The sequence below is a fragment of the Hyperolius riggenbachi genome, chromosome 2 (assembly GCF_040937935.1).
Source record: "Hyperolius riggenbachi isolate aHypRig1 chromosome 2, aHypRig1.pri, whole genome shotgun sequence".
Taxonomy (NCBI): Eukaryota; Metazoa; Chordata; class Amphibia; order Anura; family Hyperoliidae; genus Hyperolius; species Hyperolius riggenbachi.
In genome coordinates, this window is record NC_090647.1 from 247,522,785 (window position 1) to 247,545,850 (window position 23,066).

The 23,066-nt window shown below is 42.0% G+C and overlaps 1 protein-coding gene across 2 annotated transcripts in view; it reads right to left on the minus strand.

Moving 5' to 3' along the window:
• Positions 1-3,244: 3,244 nt before the first annotated feature.
• LOC137546234 (uncharacterized) overlaps positions 3,245-23,066 on the minus strand; it is a 32,684-nt gene continuing 12,862 nt past the window's right edge. For both annotated transcript variants that reach the window (XM_068268464.1, XM_068268465.1), the window contains exons 5-9: positions 21,064-21,100; positions 18,021-18,076; positions 12,750-12,786; positions 7,263-9,124; positions 3,245-5,324 (exon numbers count right to left, since the gene is read on the minus strand). In XM_068268464.1, the coding sequence (XP_068124565.1) occupies positions 7,299-9,124; positions 12,750-12,786; positions 18,021-18,076; positions 21,064-21,100 (1,956 nt within the window). In that variant the 3' untranslated portion in view covers positions 3,245-5,324; positions 7,263-7,298. The remainder of the gene's footprint in view (positions 5,325-7,262; positions 9,125-12,749; positions 12,787-18,020; positions 18,077-21,063; positions 21,101-23,066) is intronic.

Genomic DNA, 23,066 nt, shown 5'->3' on the forward strand with positions numbered 1-23,066 from the left:
AGAATTTGGATAGACGTCGACTAGCTTCAGGTTTAGAAATAAAACTGGTGGAAAGCCTGTGGATCCTATTGAGGCTTTCCTCGTATTCCTCCGTCCCACAGTGGTCTCATTGGGCCCCTCCGAACAACGGCCATGCCTGCGCAGTAGAGCAGATCCGACTGGGATCAGCTATTTCTGCCTGATCCCCAGCCGAGAGCCACTGCTGCGCCTGCACTGGAGCCAGGGAAGGTAAATATTGCAAAGCTACTACGCCTGCGCCATAGCTTGACAAATTGTCGGCTGTGGCTTCGAAGGGGCCCAGCGAGACCACCATGGGACGGAGGACATGGAAAGCCTTGATAAGATCCAGAGGCTTCCTCCCACTCCCCGAGGTAAGTACCCCCCAGGGGCACTTCTTTTAAATTAGTCTCTTTAAGAAACCTTGCAGAGAGAGAGAGACGGGCTGCCATGTTTGTTGCCCGCTGAACTTTCCGACTTAAGTCGCATCGGAATCACACGCAGCTAGTGTGCTCACATTTTAGTCACAGCACCCACCTGTTCTGCATACTCATTCTGGAACATAAAGGGAACCTGAGGTGAGAGGGATATGGAGGCGGTTATATTTATCTCCTTTTAAACAATACCAGTTGCCTGGCTGTCCTCTTGATCCTTGTGTCGCTAATGCATTTAGTTATAGACCTTGAGTAAGCATGCAGCAGATCAGGTACTCGGACTCAGCTGCCTCTGAGTCAAAACCCTGGAACAAGCATATGGCTAATCCAGTAAGACCAGACACTACTTATGCCAGAAGATCAACAGGGCTGCCACACAACTGGCATGATTTACAAATACCTCGGGTTCCCTTTAAAGTGGTCTGAAACTCTGACATAACATTCAATAAATAATAATAAAAAAAAAAAAGTGTTTTCCTACTTTTTATTACCCATAGTTACCATATTTGCTTTTGTGCACAAGTAATATTAGAGAGAGGAGAGGATCGCTACAACCTCCAATACATGACCAAAGGGAGCAGGGATCATGTAGTCTCAATTCAGTCAGCAAAAGAAGGATGTCCTGAAACTTTTATACCCAAACCAAGATGTAGCGGGACATCCTTTCGTTTGCACAAGTAGTATTGTCTGTTTACAAATTACAAGTTCCTAAAATACATTTTATCTGCTCTGAAAGCTGCCATTGCATGTTACTCAAGCTGATTTTTATTATGTATTAAAATCTTCTAGTGAGCTGTTCTGAACTGTGTGCATGCTTGAAACAAAGAGACATCCATTTCAGTTGTTACACACAATGTAACAGGTTAGGAATATAAACAAAATATACTGCTATCTCAGGATCAAGGAGCTTTTCATAGCAGGACAAAGTGCTGTGTTTAACTGTTTGAATGCCGTTCTGCTACAATTTTGTGTGTGTGTGATCGTTGCTTTAAAAGCTGTAGGCAATCTTTTAGAGCAAAAAAAGAAATGCTGAGTTTCAGACCACTTAAAAAACAAAACAAAAAAAAAACCTGTAACAAAACAAACAACAAAAAACACTCTAGGGGATACTTACCTCGGGTCTGGGGGATACTTGTCCTCAGTCCCACAGTGGCAATGCTAGTAGCCCCCATCCAACAGGCATGTAAATATTCACCTTCTCTGCGCAGATGCAGTAGCGGCTCTACACTCGGGCTCAGTCAGAAATAGCCAAGCTTGATCGGTCTGCTCTTTTAGGCAGCAAAATAATAATTTAAAAAAAAGTATCTAAAAAAGAATTAGTCGGGTTATGCACACAGTGGGGGGGAATTATGTTGCACATCCTGCAAAAGCAGGATCAAAATGCAATGGAGGGGACATGTTGGATGTGATACATACAGTAAAGCATTCAGTACAAAGTATGCTTTTACTGCACATGTTAACATGCATGTTATGCAGCACTGTAATTGTATTTTAGTTTGGTTCTCTTTTGTTGATGAAGCTTATGGTGGGCTAGATCATGGTTTCTCAAGTATCCCCAACAGAGCATGTTTTGTGAAAATCCAGAGGTAGTTAACCCCCTTGGCGTTATGACTCTTTCAGGATTTTAGGGTCTAAAAGCGATGCAATTTTTTTTTGCAAGCTTTTAGATCCACTTGTGAATAGAATGTGAATACAATTAGAATATCTTGCAATAGTCCATTTATTTCAGTAATTCAACTTAAAAAGTGAAACTAATATATGAAATAGACTCATTACATAAAAAGCAAGATATTTTCAGGCTTTGTTTAATTTTCGACAATTATGGCTTACAGCTTATGAAAACCCCAAAATCAAAATCTCAGAGCATTTAGGCCAGCATTTCTCAAACCTGTCCTTGTGACTCCCCAACGCTGTATGTTTTGCAGGACATCTCACCTATGCAGTAATTAGTGTCTCAGCTAGGTGGATTCCATGTAGCTGAGACACTAATTACCTCACCTGTGCATGGATGAGGTTGCCTTTAAAACATGTCCCATTGGGGAGTCACAAGGACAGGTTTGAGAAACACTGTTCTAGGTTTAGAGTGTCAGACTCTAATCAGCTAATCCAAAACACATGCAAAGTGTTCCTTTTCACATATTAGTTTCACCTTCTAAGGCACAGGTGTAAAACTCCAGGCCTGGAGGGCCAGATCCATGCCAGTGTTTAGGATGGACTGAGAAAGAGAGGAATGTGTTCTACCCGATAGACCACACCTTTCCTGATTCTGATCCATCAGTTAAATTGAGCGGTGTCAAAAATGTGTGTTCCAAAAAGTTGGTCAGCACCTCCAGAAAAAAATAGCTCTTTTAGATTAAAACATAGCTCTTTTATTCAAAAAAAAGTCTAAAATCCATAAAAGTAGATGGACTGTCCAGCCTGAGAGGTCTGAAACAGCGGGCTGTCGCTGGAACTCAGCCCCATATGATGTCCATCTACTTTTATGGATTTTAGACTTTTTTGAATAAAAGAGCTATGTTTTAATCTAAAAGAGCTATTTTTTTCTGGAGGTGCTGACCAACTTTTTGGAATGTTTGTTGCCGTCCAAGAGGTACTCAAGGTCGGATGGTCTTAGCACTCCAGTCTGTTGTCATCTTGAAGCCGTGGGTGCTGATCACTTTTTATGAATTCTCAAAAAGGTGCGAGGACCTCTGCCCTCATAGCACTGGTTTGACATCCCTGTTCTAAAGGTGAATTACTGAAATACAAAAAAAACTTTTCCAAAATATTGAAAGTGTGTGTGTGTGTGTGTGTTTTCAAGTAAAACACACTCATTTGAAAAGGATAATTTTAATAACTAGAAGATTAAACAATCCATATACAAAATGGTTTTATGTACAATATCCTAATAATTAGAGAGAAATCAGTAAATGTAGACAGCATGCTTCCTCTCAGTTTGATCATTTTGGTCTCGACAACTTGTGCAGTTGTTAATGCAAGAAAACAAAATAAATGTGAAGTGACCAGAAGGTAACACAGCTGCAATCATTTACATAAATCGATGTGCCATTCCATCATCACTGTTCTAAGCTGGGGAAAGGAAAAGGAGAAGAGACGGAGCGAAAGACAGAGTGGGCGCTTAGGTTTGCTTTAAATCAGAAGTGGATAATAGATAACTTAGGACACAGCAAGAAATGTGTAGGAGGCCACTAACAGCAAGCAAAGAAAACCCTCAACCTTAGGAACCTGAAATTATTCTAAGGAGCCCTGTCTACCTAGATCTGGGATTTGTCCTTGGTCTACACCTGTTTTAGAGGATACCTTTATTGAGTAAGGCCTTGTTTCTATCAGCACAATTTAGCCATGCTTTTGGAAATTCAATGCAACGCCTAGGGGCTTCAGAAGCTTCCTACCCACCCACCATCTGTTTTGCTCAGTAATCGAAGAGAGATCTGTCAGCTGCCCATTCCCTATTGAATAAATGTACCCCCCGTGTGTATTTATTTATTATCTGTTCTGTGCTATGGTGCTCGTCTGTCTTCAGAATCTGCTGCACTTCCATTAGCCCTATACACGTCGCCAGCGTGGCGCACGTCTGACAACACACACTTGCTAAGTGCTATGCACCGGCGCCATGCATGGGGCTAATGGAAAAGCGGTGGATACGGAAGATGGAAGACACAGGACAGGTAATGTATAAACGTACAGATGAATACATTTACATTTATACACTGGGGAAATGGCGCAGGGGGTTTCGTCACGTCCGTTGCTCATCCTGATATTGCTCACCATTACGGTCGCAACAATCAAACGAGTTGGACCTCATTAGCATGTGCAAATGATTTATGTGACCAATTTTGGCCCAAAATTGGTTGCATCGTCAATTGGGCATGCACTTGGTGCCACAGATTTTCATCCGTTAATAAATGAATCGGATGGTCGATCGGCCGCCAAGTCGCCTGATGTTTGGTCATCTTTAGCCTAGCAAACCAAAGTAATCAAGAGCAATAACACAGCATCACTGAGTTCAGACGAAACACAAACAGGAATATTCCTTTGTGTATGAAGCATCCAGCACGAAAGGGAAGTACTATATTTTTACTGCAATTTACACTGAAAAGGATAAAATAAACAAAACAACCTCACAACACCTACCACAATCTTGTTTTAAAACAGAGCATGTTCTGACTATCTAAGTGGGATCTTACTAAAACAAAAAACGAGCGAGTTACTATTCAAGCTTTAAAACTTGCTAACATACACGCATACTTTGCAAACTCTTGCTTCATTTAACACACAACACTTATAAAAGCACTTACGCTACAACAGGTAAAATAGCTGCAACATATACCACTGAACTGTACGTGAAAGCAGTGGTAAAAGTCAACAGAATACATCTTATTTAAGGTGGCCACTAACAGTCCAATTTCTGGCAAAAAAAAATCGTTCAAGAGATCAGAAATTCTAACCAGGATTGGTTGTAAATAATCTCCATTCATGGGCACAATCAATTACGAACGATTATAAATATAGTAGTTAGATTGGATTTTGGTCAAACCAAAATTTGGATTTTCTTGTTGGTGGTGATAGATAGGAAGCAAAGATTGCTTTGTTGATGGTGTACTGAAAGATTTTTCTCCTGATCAGAATTATCTGATCGCTCGAACGATTTTTCGTTAGTGGCCATCTTTGTTCATATCACTTCAGTAAAGTTACTGTACAGTCCAAGTGCTCTTCCTACATTGTTTAAAACACTGAGTGATCTTGTATAAAAGCCACAAACTTAGTTTTTTTTTTACATAACTAGCATGCTACAACTTCTTCTTTTCCATGTTAAATTAGAAACCTGACAGGGAACAAGGAACATCTTCTCAGCAGAAAGTGTTTTTGGCATCTTCTCACAATATCAACTTCCTATAATAAGAGCAAGAGAAAAATATTTTTATTATCAACATCACAATATCAACTTCCTATAATAAGAGCAAGAGAAAAATATTATACAAAGACATTTCAGAAAGACATTTTTTTTAAAGAGACTATTATATTATACTAGTAGACCTAAGCTCGTTTAAAAACAGGCTCTAGGTCTGTGTTTAAACCCCTCCCCCTTCCCACTCATCCTCCCGTCACCACACATTCACCGCGCATGCCCGCCCGCTGCACGCCAGGCCGCCTGTCTGTCCTGCTCCCTCCCGTAGGTAGTAACCTGAATTTGATGCAGCAACCGATACAATGGGTTAGCTAGATATTGTAATTTCTATTTATAATGCTATGGGTACAATATGTTCAAAGCTCTCTTTATTCAGCTCCTATGTATGCTAAGGGCCCGTTCACACCTAAAACAGCAAAACGCCTAGCGATTATTGCTAGCGTTTTGCGGGAGTGATTTTTCCACAATTAATACGGAAAAAAAAATATCACTGGACACTATCGGTTTGGGAGCGATCGCGATTAGCAGTTCAATACATGCTAATCGCGATCGCTCCGGAATCACTGGCAAACCACTGCATGTAACATGTTTGCGGTTAACATGAGAACACTGCCATAGTGTTACATGTGCTAGCGGTTTTTAAAACCCGCTAGCTGTTTGCCTTGAGTGGGAATCACGCGATGCCCGCTCAAAGCAAACCGCTAGCGGTTTCTAAAAAAGTGTGAATGGACCCTTACAGTAATGGTTTAAAGTGGAATTTCACTTTAAATTAACCACTTCAGCCTTCAGTCGTTTTTCACCTTATGCATCCAAGCAATTTTCACCTCCTATTCATTCGCCAATAACTTGATCACTACTTATCACAATGAATTAATCTATCTTGTTTTTTCCGCCACTAATAAGGCTTTCCTTGGGTGGTACATTTTGCTAAGAATTATTTTTTTCTAAATGCATTTAAAAGGTTAATGGGAAAAAAAAATAAAAAAAAATCTCAGTTTTCGTCCAATATAGCTTTAAAATAATGCTACCATAATTAAAACCCAAGTATTTTATTTGCCCATTTGTCCAGGTTATTACACAATTTAAATTATATCACAATGTATGTTGCCAATATTTTATTTAGCACTAAAGGTGCATTTTTACAGTATTGCATCCATCACTATTTACAAGCTTATAATTTAAAAAATAGTAATATTCCCTCTTCACATATTTTTGGGGAGTGTGGGGGATAAACAGTTAATTTTAAATGTAATAAATTGTATTTATAAAAAAAAAAAAGTATGTAGATGTAGTTTTACTATTTGGCCAGTCTTTTTTTTTTTTTAGTCCTGTAAGCGAGCCCTCTTGCTTAAAAGGAAGTGAAGGGAAGACGGGAAACATTTTTTTTCCAGCCGTCTGTCTTTCTTACGGGGACTTAGATCAATGGATGGGAACGGTTCCCATTCATTGATCACCAGGCTAACGAGCGGCAACACGGGAACGCGCAGCAGCCTTTTGGACGTAATAGCAACGTCCAAAAGACGAAAGTAGTTAAAGGGAAGGTCCGTGCTATAAAAAAAAAAAAAAAAAAAATCAGGGTTAGAGAACCACACATATGCAGGATTTTCACAGCAGCACGATGACGGGTAACATGCGCGGCAGGGAGTCGTACTGATGACTTCAGGTGGAAGTCGCCAATTAACGGCTCCAAATTGCGCTCCTTTCATTAGCCCTTCAGTTAGATAATTTTTGAGGAAAAAAACCCCAGACAAACCGTTGCCAGCACTACTGGCAAACTAACTTTCTTACACTAAGTAAAACCCAGCTATTTCACAGTGTTCAAAATAGAACCGTGCAGGTAGGTGTGTTAAGGTCATCTACTATAGATTGACATAAGCATATGCACATTAAAAACATCTTAAAGTCAAGAGAAAGTAACTTACTGCATTTGGTTTAGAAAGATGAACAGTAATTTCCAGCTACAACAAAAAACGCTTGTTTGTCGCTTGATCAATCACAAAAGTTTTATCAAAACTCTTGTGTCTCTTAAATGGGGAGGACGGCACAATAGAACTTCCTTGTCTTTTAGCTCTCTGTGATCCTGGTGAATTAACAAGAGAACAAACCAAGTCTGATGATTGAACTTTAGCATTAAAAGATAAACTATTTCGATTGGGACGATTGTGTAATTCAATTCTAGAAGCACCTTCAAAGGGTATTTGCAATGTGACATTAGGACTTCCAGGTAATGTAGAAGCTGAGTAACTTCTGGTTAGGGGATACACCAGCCTCGAAAACTTACTAACGTCTCCAAGTTGGGAATTATTCCCACCTTTCATTTTCAAATAGGCAATTCTCCTTTTCAGGTTTGTGGTTTCATCATATCCACAGTAAAGAGATCCTGAATTGCTATTTACGCTACGCGATGCAGGAGATGTAGAGAAAGACCTTCTTCTTGGAGACATGTTTAAATGCCCCTTTTGTTCTCTAATGCTGGAGATCTTGTCCTCAATTTTCTCAGAGTGTTGATTGGTAAAAGTGTGCTCCAGTTTTAGCTTTCTTCTGCATTTTTCTTGCCTGTATGGTGAAGAGGGTGCAGAGAGCGATAGTCTTCCAGATGGGCTACCTGTCACTTTTACAAGCAATTTATTATATTTTTCTCTAGGTGAGAAAGAATTCACACGATCCATTTCCACAGGATTCTGGTATGTGAACGTTTTGTCCAAAGTGTTGTTCCTTGCATAGACATTGCACTTTGATTTGGAATTGCTGTTTGAGTAGTGTATTGAAGGAAATCCAGAAAAAGATCTGCTCCTGGTGAGAGAAAATGCTGTGTCAGAAGTTTGCCTATACGGTTTTTGTTCCCTGTGCCGGAAGTCCGTCTCTTGAAATTCTGTGTGGTTCGATTTAATAAAAGTTTTGTTTAAAGCAGTCATCCTGCCAATATCAGGGCTTAATGGCATATCATATTTTCTGGGGCTGTAGTCTTCTGGGATGGTGGAATGCAAACTTGTTTTGCTACTCGTCACTTGGTTTGGAAGCTGCTTAAAAGGGTTGATGCCAGAGAAAGTATTCACTTCATCAGTTTGTAATTTGCCTTTGTAAATGAAGAGCCTGTCCAAAGCTAGGGTCCTAGGATGAACTTTATCACCAACTGTCTTTAGCTTGACCTTTGGGCTGTGTATAGAGTGAAGCACAGAATGAGAGTATATTTTTACAGGGGAGCATGCCATCTCTGAAAGCCTACTGCCTCCTTTGTTACGGGGGGACCCAATTTCACCAATTGTACTTTTGTGTTTGGTAGGAGAATAGTCCAAGGCTGTGAAAATACCTTCCATGCTGGTGTCTGATCCGTAATTGTACGGCTGAGGTCTGTTTACAAGTTTGAACTGGCACAGAGTATTTGGAGGCATAGTCTTCGCATTAGTAGGCCTACACATTTTTCTTTTCATATCCAGCGTGGATTTATGAGATTTCAAAATCTGACGCTTGTAGTGGTGGATAATACTGTCAGCTGCCCGTTTTTTCCATGGAAATTCCAACAGCCTTTGAAAGCTTTCTACCATATCTGGATAGAAATAGCCAAGGCCGTCTTCGACTGAATCATCCATTTGTGTGGATTGGAGAGGCCCATTCAGTACTGTGTCATTCTGGGATAGCTCTCTAGTGTCTTCAAAACAAAAAGTCTTGTTATGTCTGTTGATAAATGTCCTCATATGCTCAGAAACTGAAGCTTCCAATGGACAAGCAAGAGAGCTCTCATTGCCAGAATAAGAGCTATTTTGCGCAAAAGATGGTCCACAGCCTGTAAATTAAAAAAAAAAATTATATATATTATTGATCGTGTGTTGTACATAATTTGCTATGTTCATTAGTATAACAATGATTTCACATCGAACACTTATTATGTAATGCCATTAAAAAAAAAAAAAAAAAGTATGATTTGTGATTTTTATTGTAGCATGTAGAAATGAATTCTGTGTTAGACACATCCTCTTGTAGGCTTCATCCCACTCACTCCCCAAAATCATGGGCAAAACTTATAATCCACGTTTGGCTTTCTTGTGCGATTTAGCAAGAAAACACTGACAGTTCCAAAACAGAGGGATATTAACCTACTTAGTGGTAATCACGAGTTCAGCTCGGGGTGGAAAAAACAAGCTAGGATTGGCTATCCCGAGCTGAACTCATGGTAGTGGCCAGGAAGTCTATGCAGAGCAATTGCGCCGTGGGCATTTTAACTCACCTCCTGGGAGATCCTGACGTTGGCCGCTATTCTTCCTCTTCTCCAAGGCTCTGCTTCCCCCCTGGTGACATTGACGTCTGTAGTCATGACGACAGCCGGCAATCTCACTATGGGATTACAGCACCACCCGGAGGATGGAGAGAAAACTGCAGCGCTGGATCCCAGTGAGTGCTGGGCTGCTGCTAGCAGCATGATTTTTTTTCCAGGTTTTAGGATTTAAAAGCATGCAAAAAAATTGCACCGCTTATAGACCCTAAAATCTGGAAAGATTCATAACTCCAAGGGGGTTAAGGCCTAAGGCCCGCAGGAGCTGTTTCAGCCACGCCATCTGAATCGTCAGCGATTCCAAAAACACTATGCTAATTAAAGTCAATGGAGGTGATACAATACACAGTAAAGCATCTCTGCAAAATTGCTTTTCAAATCACTGTACAAAAACTATTTTACTACCCAGAACAAAAGAGCATATGAAATTTCTAAATAAAAATTGCAATCGCTGTACAATCACTAGCATTAAATTAAAATCCATATGTGACTTGCATAACATGATTCTGTATAGTCACGCATGCCACAGACAAGGCAGACTCCTCTGCTTGGTAACAATCAACCTGCCTTTTTAATGTCACAAAGTGCATGTGATCCGCATTAGTTTAGGGTCACATGCATTGAATCAGGGGACGATGTGCACTAATCCTATTTATTTTGTTTGATTCAAGCCTCTTACTCCCATTCCAAAAATGTACAGATGCAATTCCCTGCTCACGTGGCAAGGGACATGCAACATCTGATGCCAGGTTCTTGTTATTTGGTGGGGTCATTACCATATATTTTGGACTATAAGATGCTCCTGACCATAAGATGCACCTAAGTTTAGACGACAAAAAACACTGTGTCCAGGGTGCAGGGGCCTCTTGTGGTTGTTCTACCCCCAATTATTATGCCCCCCTTGTACATCTTGTCTCCCTGTGTCCTCTGTTTCTCTTGTGTCCACCTCTGTGCCCCTTTGTATCCCCCATGTGTCCAACTCTGTGCCGTTCTGTGTTCTCAATGTGTCCACCTCTGTGTTATCTATTGTCCCACTTGTTTCCCCGTGTCCTGCTCTGTGTCCCTTTGTGCCCAAGGCTGTGGTGTCGGAGTTTAGAGCAATTTTTATTTACCTGGAGTCGGTGGTTTTATAAACTGAAGAGTCGGAGTATGACTCCCTAGCCATGCAAGGCTCTGTGTAGTAGGAGCAATTTTGGGTACCTGGAGTTGGAGTTTTCATAAACTGAAGAAACGGGTGATTTATGTACCTAATCCACAGCCCTGTGTGCCCATGTCCTCCGTTTCTGCCCGTGTCTCCCATTTGTCCCCGTATTTATCCTCTCGTCCTCCTCCTCTCCCCCGGTGAACAGTTATTGACAGTGGCCTGCGGCCAGTTGAGATATGTGTCGCTGCCAATTACTGTTCACTGGGGGAGCAGAGGATGATGCAGGAAGTCCCCATCGTGGCAGGTTTGCGGTTCATATTGGTGGGCATTCGGAAGTCTGGTACTCATTGTATTTGGACTATAAGACACAGGGACTTTTTCTCCCCACTTTTGGGAGATAAAAAGTGCGTCTTATAGTCTGAAAAATACGGTATGTTTATCATTTAGTAGTATCTACATAAGTCACTGATATCTGTCATTCGTTAGCATTATTTGCATGTCATTGCAATTTTACTAACATAGAAATGAATTTTCATTGAATGAAATGTCTTCATTTCTAATTCAAATTTAACTGCTTGCCAACCTCGTCATGCCAATAGGCGTGGCTGTGGCGGCAGCAGTTTGCAGGAGACCGCACGCAGGCTGTGCGCGCATCTCCTGCTTGGTGGGCGGAGCGGAGCACGGCTGACCCCCTGGGGGACAAGAGAGCAATCGGCTCTCATAGGCAGAAGCCTATGACAGCCGATCACCGTGATTGGCTGGCTGGGGGGGAGGGGTTGTAATAAAAAAAAATAAAAAAAAAATTTGGAAATAAATATTAAACTAATAATTATTTATTTTAAAAAAAAAAAGAAATAAACACAGAGGGGGCGATCAGACCCCACCAACATAGAGCTCTGTTGGGGGGGTGGGGAATCACTTGTGTGCTGTGTTGTGCGGCCCTGCAGCTTGGCCTTAAAGCTGCAGTGGCCAATTAAGTAGAAAATAGCCTGGTCACTAGGGGGGTTTAACACCATGGTTCTCAAGAGGTTAAAATAATTATAATAGTGCAATTTACTTTTCTATTTTTCAGGGTAAGGAGAGCGCCATCTTGGATGTAATAAAGATGCTGAGCTAGTGCATGATGTCAATCGAGCTGCCTAGCTTAGATTTTGTAAATGATCACTCCAATGTGCAACAAAAGGCGTAATACATAGGAGCGTGTCTTGCTAAAATACTGTGCGAAAAACACAGAAAGGAAAGAGGCCAGATTGTGTATAATATAGTCATGACAGTTCTGTTTCCACTGTTTATGTACTATTTACTGAATGTTAGAGAAATGCAATAGATCTGTTGCTAAGATTTGTGCAGCTTAAAGGACCACCATAGTGAAAACTAGGCTATTAGGGTAACGTGGTAGCATGCGCCTAATATTAGGAGCATCAGTTACTAAGCATTTTTTTTTTTTTTTTTTTTTTTTTCTCTTAATGTGAGTTGAAAGGTTTTTTGACAACAAATGCAGAGATTCTGCCCGTAGTTTTTTTGAAGCCAATCTGACAAATACGCACACTCCCCCCTCCCTGTTACAACTGATTTATCCTATCTTTTGTCTGTGCTCAAGCTGTAGGGGTCAGGGAGTGCTGGGGAACATCATAGATGGCACTGCAACGCAGAAGGAGCCAAGCCATTCATCTTGCTTATTTGTTGATGTTTTATAGCACTCGCTGACCACCCCCCCCCCCGCATTCCAGTGTCTTCAGCTGAAAGACATGAGAAAAGCAATCATTCTTTTACAGTGCACTGCATCCCAAGTCAGCAGAGGATGCAGCAGGATCACAACATATGCTGTCTAAAACCTCTCAAGCAGACATTTAAAAATACTTATCTTATGCTCTTAATATTAGGTACATGCTACCAGGGTTATGCCACTAGCCTAATTTTTGCTATAGTGCCCCTTTAACCTGAGTAACTCCATACTTCTTTTACAAGATACACATAACAAAATAAATATCTTACCAGTAGTAAAGGTTCCATTAAAAAGATCATCTGAGGTCTGCCAGAACAAAACACAAATGTTAAGAGAAATGTCTTCAATTCTAATTCAAATGTGGCTAAATTCAATTTCCAATTATACTGCTTCTATAGACAGCAGCTGCAGATGACCATAAAGAAAAGCACAGAATCTATGATACAGTTAACACTTTCCACTTACATCCAGACCTAGACTTGTGAAAAGAGTGTTAGGGGTGCTGTCTACTGTGGCTACACAAGGGTGTATGTATATGGGTGGAAAAAAATATATATATATCGTATTTTTCGGACTATAAGACGCACAAAGGTTTAGAAGGCAAGAACCAGAGAAAAGAAAAATATACTAAACCTGGTGCGTCTATGGTCCAGGAGCGTCTTGTAGATGTTTTCCCCCCCAATTATTGGGTCTCACCGGTGTACCTCTGTCCCATCTGCCCCTTTGTGTCTCCAGTGTCCTATCTGCCCCCGTGTCCCCAGTGTCCCATCTGCCCCCGTCACCCCTCTGGTCAGTGCCCCATGTCTTACTGGTCCCCTGCGCCCTAATGTGTCCCCTTTGACCTCATGTGTACCTCTGAGATCAGTCTATCCCAATCTGCTCCCCTGTGTCCTATGTCCCCCTGTGCCTCACTGACCCCCTCTGATCTTGTGTGTGTTCAGTGTGATCAGATCTGTGATCAGTGAACTCTATTTGAAGCTGTGCTCTGTGTCCCCCTGTACCTCACTGGCCCCCCTCTGTCCCTTCAGCCACCTGTGTCCTCTTCATAAATTAATCTTCTTACCGCTGCTAAAACAATGCCCCGGGTGTAGGGACCTCCATGCAGCCTCGCTCGCTGGATCCTCCAGGCATCGTGCAGCCCTTATACTTCGCCAGCCCCCTCTGTCCCATCAGTCTTCCTAGTAAGTTAATTGCCGCTTACCGCTAATAAACTGATGTCTCGGGTGTAGAGCCCCGGGACCTCCGTGCAGCCATTCAGCACATGGCTTGATTGTGCAGCCCCTATACTTCGCCAGCCTCCTCTGTCCCATCAGTCCTCCTAGCAAGTTACAAGTCCGACATCTCGGGTGTAGAGACCCACGATCTCTGTGCAGTCATTCAGCGGTTCGCTCGCCCGCTGAAGCCTCCAGATGCTGTGCAGCCAATCAGTGGGAGCACTGCAAGTCATTCACGGCAGCCTGGCATTCTGACTGGAGCTGCTGGTCTCGGAGGCGGGACAGCGGTTTTGTCAATGGGTCAATCACGATCAGCGATTCACTTGCAGTGCTCCCACTGATTGGCTGCACAGTGTCTGGAGGCTTCAGCGAGCGAACCGCTGAATGACTGCACAGAGATCTCGGGTCTCTACACCCAGGACATCGGACTCGTAACTTACTAGGAGGACGGATGGGACAAAGGGGGCTGGCGAAGTATAGGGGCTGCACGATCAAGCGAGGCGCTGAATGGCTGCACGGAGGTCCCGGGTCTCTACACCCGGGACATCATTTTATTAGCGGTAAGCGGCAATTAACTTACTAGGAGGACTGATGGGACCAAGAGGCCGGTGAGGTACAGGGGGACACCAGGCATGATGGCAGATGTGACAGAGGGGCCAGTAAGACACTGAAGGACACGAGACACTGGCCAGATGGAAGCCATTGACAAACGTTAGCTAAAGAGGACAGAGAGGGCACTTACTGCGGGCACCTTCGGACTATAAGACGCACTGACTCTTCCCCCCACTTTTGGGGAAGAAAAAGTGTGTCTTATAGTCCGGAAAATACGGTAATAAATATGTGTGTGTGTGTGTGTGTGTGTGTGTGTGTGTGTGTGTGTGTGTGTGTGTGTGTGTGTGTGTGTGTACACACACACACACACACACACACACACACACACAAAAGTATTCGGCCCCCTTGAAGTTTTCCACATTTTGTCACATTACTGCCACAAACATGAATCAATTTTATTGGAATTCCAAATGAAAGACCAATACAAAGTGGTGTACATGTGAGACATGGAACGAAAAGCATACAGGATGCCAAACATTTTTTACAAATCAATAACTGCAAAGTGGGGTGTGCGTAATTATTCAGCCCCCTTTGGTCTGAGTGCAGTCAGTTGCCCATAGACATTGCCTGATGAGTGCTAATGACTAAACAGTGTGCACCTGTGTCTAATCTAATGTCAGTACAAATACAGCTGCTCTGTGACAACCTCAGAGGTTGCCTAAGAGAATATTGGGAGCAACAACACCATGAAGTCCAAAGAACACACCAGACAGGTCAGGGATAAAGTTATTGAGACATTTAAAGCAGGCTTAGGCTACAAAAAGATTTCCAAAGCCTTGAACATCCCACGGAGCACTGTTCAAACGATCATTTAGAAATGGAAGGAGTATCTATATCTATCTCTCTCTCTAGTTCTCCCTAAGCCCCTTTTAGCTGGGTGCTCCGCCCACTTAATCCTGGCTCCTGCCCAGCTCCCTGTCACCCTCTCTTAGCAGCATGCATGTGCAAAGGACGCAGGCAGAGCAGTGAATACTAATTAAGAGGGGTGGGACAATCACAGCTCTCGCTCCTGAGAGCAGAGGAGGCAGGAACAGAGGTGAATACTAATAAAGAGGGGAGGGACTCTTACAGCTCACCAGTCCTCCCGAGTCCTGTGTGCAGAGGAGTGAATAATAATGAAAGGGGCGGGACACTTACAGCTCTCTGTCATCCAGCCAGTCAGCAGCAGGGAGTGTGAGAACGGAGGTTTGAAATGTGTGCTGACTGCTGGGGGTGATAATCATTAGCTGCAGCCTGGCAGTACACAGCAATATAATCTGTATAGTGTATAAGTACTGTATAGTGCACTTCATCCTTTGCATTCCTGGGATTCACTTAGGTTTACAGTATTTTTGTCAGTCAGGAACAATAAATACCAGGAGTGCAATGGAAATGGCACACTATGGTACTGCAGTGCATATATCACAGTGTGACAGTACAAAAGGCTTCTCTGCACATTTGTTTTAAGTTACCCATTTAACAGTACAATTTTTCTTTCAGATTCGATCTTTCAACGCCATTTGAATGATCAAAACTAATCTAATGGCAATTATCAATAGTTCCCATTAACTGAACGATTTGAGAAGGTTTTACATTCCGATTCGATCATAAACTCCAACTTTTGGATCAATTTTTTTTCCTTTTCCAGCTGACCAAAGAATTGTTTCACATAGATTTGTGCCACACGTGGCACATTTTTCTATAAAGTCTGAAAATAAAAAGTGCGTAGAAAGACTGAATCTGAGGAAAATTGCACTATTAATGATGATCAGCAGCATCTGCCAGCTGTGATCACCGTAACTAAAGCTAAACTGCAACGGCTCTTGCAGGGAACAGCACAACGCAAGAGGCTATAATTTCATATGTCTGTCCATCCCCACTTAGTACACCCTGCTGAAGAGCTTACACTCCATCTGCTCCCTGCAAAGATGGCCAGGAACAACGTGAGGGTAGAGCTGCACTGCAAATGGAGGCCCTAGGCAATTGCCCAGTTTGCCCCTATGGAAGCGCTGGCCATGTATTTCCCCATCCTGCCCCACCCAGCTAATTTTTCATGCCACCCGGCTGGGAAAAAAATTGGGGGAAATATTGTACAGTATATGAAAATCATGGCTGTGTAGTCAGTACAAAAATCATCCGACTCCTCAGTTTATAAAAACTCAGACTCCAGGTACCCACAATTGCTCTGACTGATTAGTCTAATACTTACCAGTGCTGTGGAGTTGGTACAAAAATAAGCCGACTCTTCAGTTTATGAAACCAATGACTGATTCCAGGTACCCTAAAATTCCTCCGACTACACAGCCCTGATGAAAATCCCTGAAATGTACCACTTATATTACCGTATTTAGATTATGTTTTGTAACTAGCATTTTATGCAGATACGTTCTACCACTGACTGACTTTTTATTGTAAAATTCACCAATGCTGGGACGTTACTCATACAATTCCATGAACACTTTAGGCTTGAAATTCCCATCTTTCCTCGTTTGTGAGCAATAATCAGATACAAGTACTAAAAGTGAGCCGCAAAACAAAAATAGTATACCAGGGAGATTAATAAAAGAGCTATGTTATGAAATTCCTGCAATCGCTCAACACTGGAATATATGATTTAGGCCCTGTTCACACTTAGGGCTTGATTCACTAAACCGTGATAACTGATATCATGGTCGCAGCAGCGTTTTTTGCGTGCAATCGCAAACTTCCGTGCAAAAATGTGGCCGCTTGCTTGCGAAAATGCATGATTTTGCGTGAAAAAGTTTATGCTCATTATAACACTAGCACGATCGTGATGTCAGTTATCACAGTTTAGTGAATCAAGCCCTTAAACTGAACTTGAACATATGCATAGGAGACAAGTAAAACTGTCTGTTTGTAGAGATAACAGGCAGTCTAATTCTCCCTTATCGACTGGCAATAAATCAGTGTAATTTGAGATGATAGCTCCGTTTGATCTGTGTTGCAGTCTGTGTCCCTTCAGGGTTCTTTCACATCAGACAACGTATGCAGGAGCCGTTCTCCAGCACGCGTTATGACCTGCGGCGTGTCGTCGAGATGTTGCGGTGCGACGCAATTAGCGGTGGTAGTTATTAATTCACCCAACAGGAAAGCGCCGGCTACCGACGAATAAAAGCTCCCGGGTGCATCGAACCGAAACGCATCGAACCGAAACGCACCAAAACGCAGCAACAGATGTGAAAGGTAAAATTACTTTCATTATACCTTGGTTAACGCAAAGCATTGACTTTGCTTTAAACCACAGAAAAACGGGCTCAGAAGTGAAAGAGCCCTTAGAGGCTATATGTAAACACAGGAGGTTTAACCTTGTATGTGCTTCCAGCAAACTAGGATTTAAAAGATCTGCAGCATCTCTGAGGAGATCTGTAAACAGTAACAAAGAAATATTTTTCTAAAAAAAAGGTTATTATTCTGTTGCTTCTCATTTAGAATAGAGAGGAAGTCCTAGGTTTAGGTCCACTTTAATGCATTGAGTTGAGTTGCTTCCCATTTTGGCAATGGGATGCAACAAGAAGCAACTGAACGCAACACATTAAGTGTAAATAGGGCCTCAAAGAGCCATCCTGTTTTGCACAATTTTATTAACATCATAATGTAGAGCATTTATTTGGATGTGATAAAGAATATGATGCTTCTAGATGGTGCAGGTGTATCTTAACCTTATGGTGCAAGCTGCAATACACAACCGTAACTAATATATCATTTAACATTCACCTTTTTATATGAAGAACAAGTAGCATTGAGATCTTCTTCGTCACTAGAGTCGTCTTCTATTTTTATAGGGAAAAAGAAAGCAGATATTTTATCAAACTTAAAAGTTATATATTTCATTTTTAAAAATAAACCACCTGCATCAGTCACTACTGCATACAGAAGGCGGTTTCCATGATCGGTCTAAAAAGTCAGATGGAGATGACCAACTAGTACAATGCACCTGGCCTGGATTCATAAACAATGGTCTGCTGTCAGATAGACGCATCATGTGAGAAGCTCTTATTGCTGGTGCGTGCATGTGACCGGTTGTAGGACTGCTGCTTCTGTAGCCCTCTAGCAATCCTCCCGGGCTTGCTATGACCCAGGCAAGGGATGTCCAAAACTATACTCAGCACACAGTTGTCTGTCTGGATAACCCAGTGAAGAATAGTATTTTACAGTGTATCAATCCATGCAGTGTTCTCCCCAGAAATGTTTTCCAGCCGGGTAGTGAAGAAAGGTCATGCTGGGTGGAAAGGGAGGGTCACATCGAAGTGGCAAATTTATTTTGGATCCAACATACGCACCTATGCTGAAAGCTGTGATTAGCGACTACAGCTGGAAATGTGTACATGTCGTAGCAATTTAAGACTAAGTACCCAGGAAAAGATAGATCACGGAATTCCACCATGAACAATCATTCCACGATCTATCTTTGAACATTGGAAGCGGAGTTATGTGACCGACAGGACGCAAGCAATCGTTCAAATGGAACCATGTTTTCCTAAAGTCCATCGACTTTAGTGTAAACTATTGCTTCGTTTGATCAATCGTTTTTGTTGTGATCCCTCAGAACGTTCTTAAAAAAAAAAAAAAAAAAGCGCATCACGGTCGTCAGCCATCTGTAACTTGTTTAACGAATCTCCATTAAATGATGGTTATGTAATGTCACGCTGCTTAATTTTTATGTGGGTATGGACCTTTTGGACTGAGATCATAACCAATGCCTGCTGTACCAGATTGCTATTAGGATGCAGGTGGGTATGATATATATAGATAGATATATATAGATATCTATCTATATATAGGTAATCATCAACTTGGCAGACAGCGTGGCTGGGGAAAATCACAATGAGCTGTGTAAATAGATTGTCACAGGTCAGCAGCATCTGTATCCCCCAGCCCACTCCCCCCTGCCTTGATTTCTCACCTTTCTGTGTGTTTGATTTCTAGAGACACATGTGGGAAGGAAGTCTAGAGCGTGAGGGGACAGAGTCCTTCACCCGTTGTCTGTCTAGCAATTCTCTGATGTTTGCTTTGAAAACAAGAGGCCAGCATGTCAATGGAGAATGACTGATAAGAGAACTCTAAGGAGCCCCTCGGGAAAGCATCCTCGTTTTCTCCCCTCTCCCAACCCTTTTACAGCCAGGAAACAGACCCAGCGGCTTGGAGCATCGATAGCAGCAGCACATTAGCTGAACCACGCGACAGGGCACGCCTCCCGCTGGTGAAGCTCTAATGTGACTAGCTAACGGGGGTAGTGAGAAGCAGAGTCTTCTGAGCTGCATGAAAATGTCATACAGTACTTTCACTGACCCTCCCTCCATACCACTGACAGACAAAAATTGAGGAGGAGGGCGGTGATAGCGTCCTAGTGCGACAGCGGGCTGCCTGCAAAAGTAGTTCTGCTGCGGATGGTGGCCGATTGGCAGCCGGGCGGTAGGGAATTTCAGGTGGGCGGAGTGCCTGGTTAACAGGCTCTAGGGAGAACACTGCCATGATTCAAGAGAATCACTTTTCAACTATTTTAAAATCTATGAACCTTCAATAGTACAGTAGAATCTCATTATAGTAAACCTCTGGATATAGTAAACTCAGTCCTCTAGTCCCAGCAAATGCTTCTGTATAAATATACAATGCATGATTAATTCTGATGTAGTAAGCTTCTGGAATAGTAAATGACTTTTCCTGGTCCCTTGGATTCTACTGTATTATATATTTTCACTATACAGACATGAATAAAATGTATTGGTACCCACATGTTTTTTTCTCCTGAAAATTGGTAAAAAAACAAACAAAAAACACACACACAAAAATGTCTGATCTATAACTGCAATCTGTTAAAATGTCATCTAAAGCAAGGTGTAAAACAAAAAAATAAAATCATCCAGATATTCTAAAATAGCCTGGCCACATTTGCAAGTTTCCGCCAAAAAGATAAATAATTTCAGTGGCTTAACTAGACATTTTTAGTAAGGCCACATGTATCCAATCAAGCAACAAGTCATGCAGCCCATCTAAATGGAGAAAAAAAAAAAGTTGTCATGCTCCAATGTGTTATTATATGTCCCAGACAGAACATGAACCAGAAAACAGAAGAGCAAAAAAAAAAAAAAAAAAAGTTGTCTAAAGAGATCAGAAAACAAAATTTATAGACAAGAAGGTTAAAGGCAAAGGTTATAAGACCATCTCCAACGAGCATGATGTTCCTGTGACAACAGTTACTAATATGATGAAGATCACCTGTAGCCAACATCTCTGGAGCAGCCACAATGGGAAAATGGACACATTTGAAATTAATAAGAGGTTGATGATTTGTCACTAGGATCCACAATGGTACGGTTTAAACACCCAAGAATGGCCAAGAACAAAACCTTGGACTATACTGACTTCTATGAGTTCCACTTTCAATCCTATTGATCATACTTTAAATATGACCCAAATGAGAAAGTTTGCTCAGGTAGAGTAACCTGAACGATGACTGCCTCTAAAGGCCTTGTAACAAAATTTTAGGCTGAAGGCATCAATTACATTTTCCCATTTCATATCTTTATCATTTGAAATATTCAGTTAAATCAAAATCTGGTTTCTTAAACCCCCAAAAAATAAAATAAAAATAAAAGGAATAATGGGTGCCATTTACTTCTGTGAGTTATTTCAGAGACAAGTGTGGGGTTTTCCCATCATTCTGGTAGAAAGGTACCAAAAACTTGGCCACATTTCTGTAAGCTACCAGAATTTTGTGACACACACACACACACACACACACACTTATGATGCATACCTGTTTCAAATGTTTTATTGAGGGTTCTATTTTCTCCCTGAATGAAAAAAAAAGGCACAGGAGTTTTAAATGGCAATGATCATATTATGAAAGTGCAGCTCCAGTCAGACATGCACAGTACAGAGTTGCCCGCCTTCAAAAGCACTGGGGGAGCACAAGTGCTTCCAAAGCCTTCCCAGGGCCCCCGTGTATTCCGTAGAACTCTGGGGAAGAGTTTGTGTGCATGGATAGGGAACTGGCTAATGGACAGAAAACAAAGAGTTGTGGTCAATGGATCGTACTCAAAATGGGAGACTGTTAGCAGTGGGGTCCCACAGGGGTCTGTACTGGGTCCAGTGCTCTTCAATTTATTTATTAATGACCTAGTAGATGCAGTAGTGAGCAATGTTGCTATTTTTGCAGATGATACAAAATTGTGCAGAATCATCAACTCTCAGGAAGATAGTGTCATATTGCAACAGGATCTGGATAGGATGGCTATATGGGCACATACATGGCAGATGAAATTCAATGTTGACAAAATGTAAAGTCATGCATTTTGGTCGTACCAATGGTCTAGCACCATACAAAATAAATGGGATACAGTTGGGAACATCAAACTTGGAGAAGGACTTAGGAGTACTCATCGACAACAAGTTAAATAATCGTACTCAATGCCAAGCCGCTGCAGCTAAAGCGAACAAAATTTTGGGATGCATTAAAAGGGAAATAAAAACTCGAGATGCTAGCATAATATTGCCCCTGTTTAACTCTCTAGTAAGGCCACATCTGGAATATGGAATTTAGTTCTGGGCACCACATTACAAAAAAGATATTGCAGTTTTAGAGCAGGTGCAGAGACGAGCTACATAATTGATACGTGGGATGGAAGGTCTCGCTTACCAAGAAAGGTTAGATAAACTGGGTTTATTTAGTCTAGAGAAAAGACGCCTTAGAGGAGATCTAATTAACATGTATAAATACATTAGAGGGCAATATAATAGCTTGGCGGATGAGCTTTTTGTCCCTAGGCCTTCTCAAAGGACTAGAGGACATGAGCTGCGCATGGAGGAAAAACGTTTTAGCCATTTATTTAGGAAAGGGTTCTTTACAGTAAGAGTGGTTAAGATGTGGAATGCATTGCCACAGGAAGTCGTTATGGCAAACTCTATACCTGCATTTAAAGGGGGCTTAGATGCTTTCCTTGCGTTGAAAGACATCCATGGCTACAATTACTAGGTTATGCCTAATGATGTTGATCCAGGGATTTTATCTGATTGCCATCTGAAGTCAGGAAGGAATTTTTCCCATTTGGGGCTAATTGGACCATGCCTGGTGGGGTTTTTTTCGCCTTCCTCTGGATCAACAGGGGTATGTGGGGGACGGGCTGGAGTTGTACTTTGTACTGGTTGAACTCGATGGACGTATGTCTTTTTTCAGCCAAAATAACTATGTAACTATGAGGAGATGGAGAAAAGACCAGGAAGGCTCAATAGGATCCAGAGCCTTCCCTCTCCATAGGCGAGTATATAACTTACTTCCCATTTACTTTTTAAAGCGTCAGGGACAGTCATACTATCCCAGGGTAAAAAAAAAAAAAAAAATCAAAAAAAAAAAAAATCAAAAAAAAATAAATCAGTCCCTCGCCATCCTCCACGCGGTGGCATGGTAATTTCACCAGTTGGTGCGTATTGTGCACGCGTGGCTCAGCTGCACGCCCCGTTGCACTTCAGACAGTGGGAGAACTCTGCGCCTGTGCAGACGCTCCTGGTCACACGTCAGGGGAGCGCACGCAGCCGGACTGCGCCGACTGGTGGAATTACCAAGACGCTTAGCAGAGGATCCAGGCGGCCTGGGAAGACAGTGAGGGACCGATCAGCCTAATATGTATACAATATTTTCATTTGCTCGTCTCAGGAACACTTTAAGACTATTATGTGAGATTTGGACACAAACTAGTGCAGAATGTAAAATAAAAGGCAGCAGGCTGCCAGTTATTTTCCACAATACACAGACAGAACATT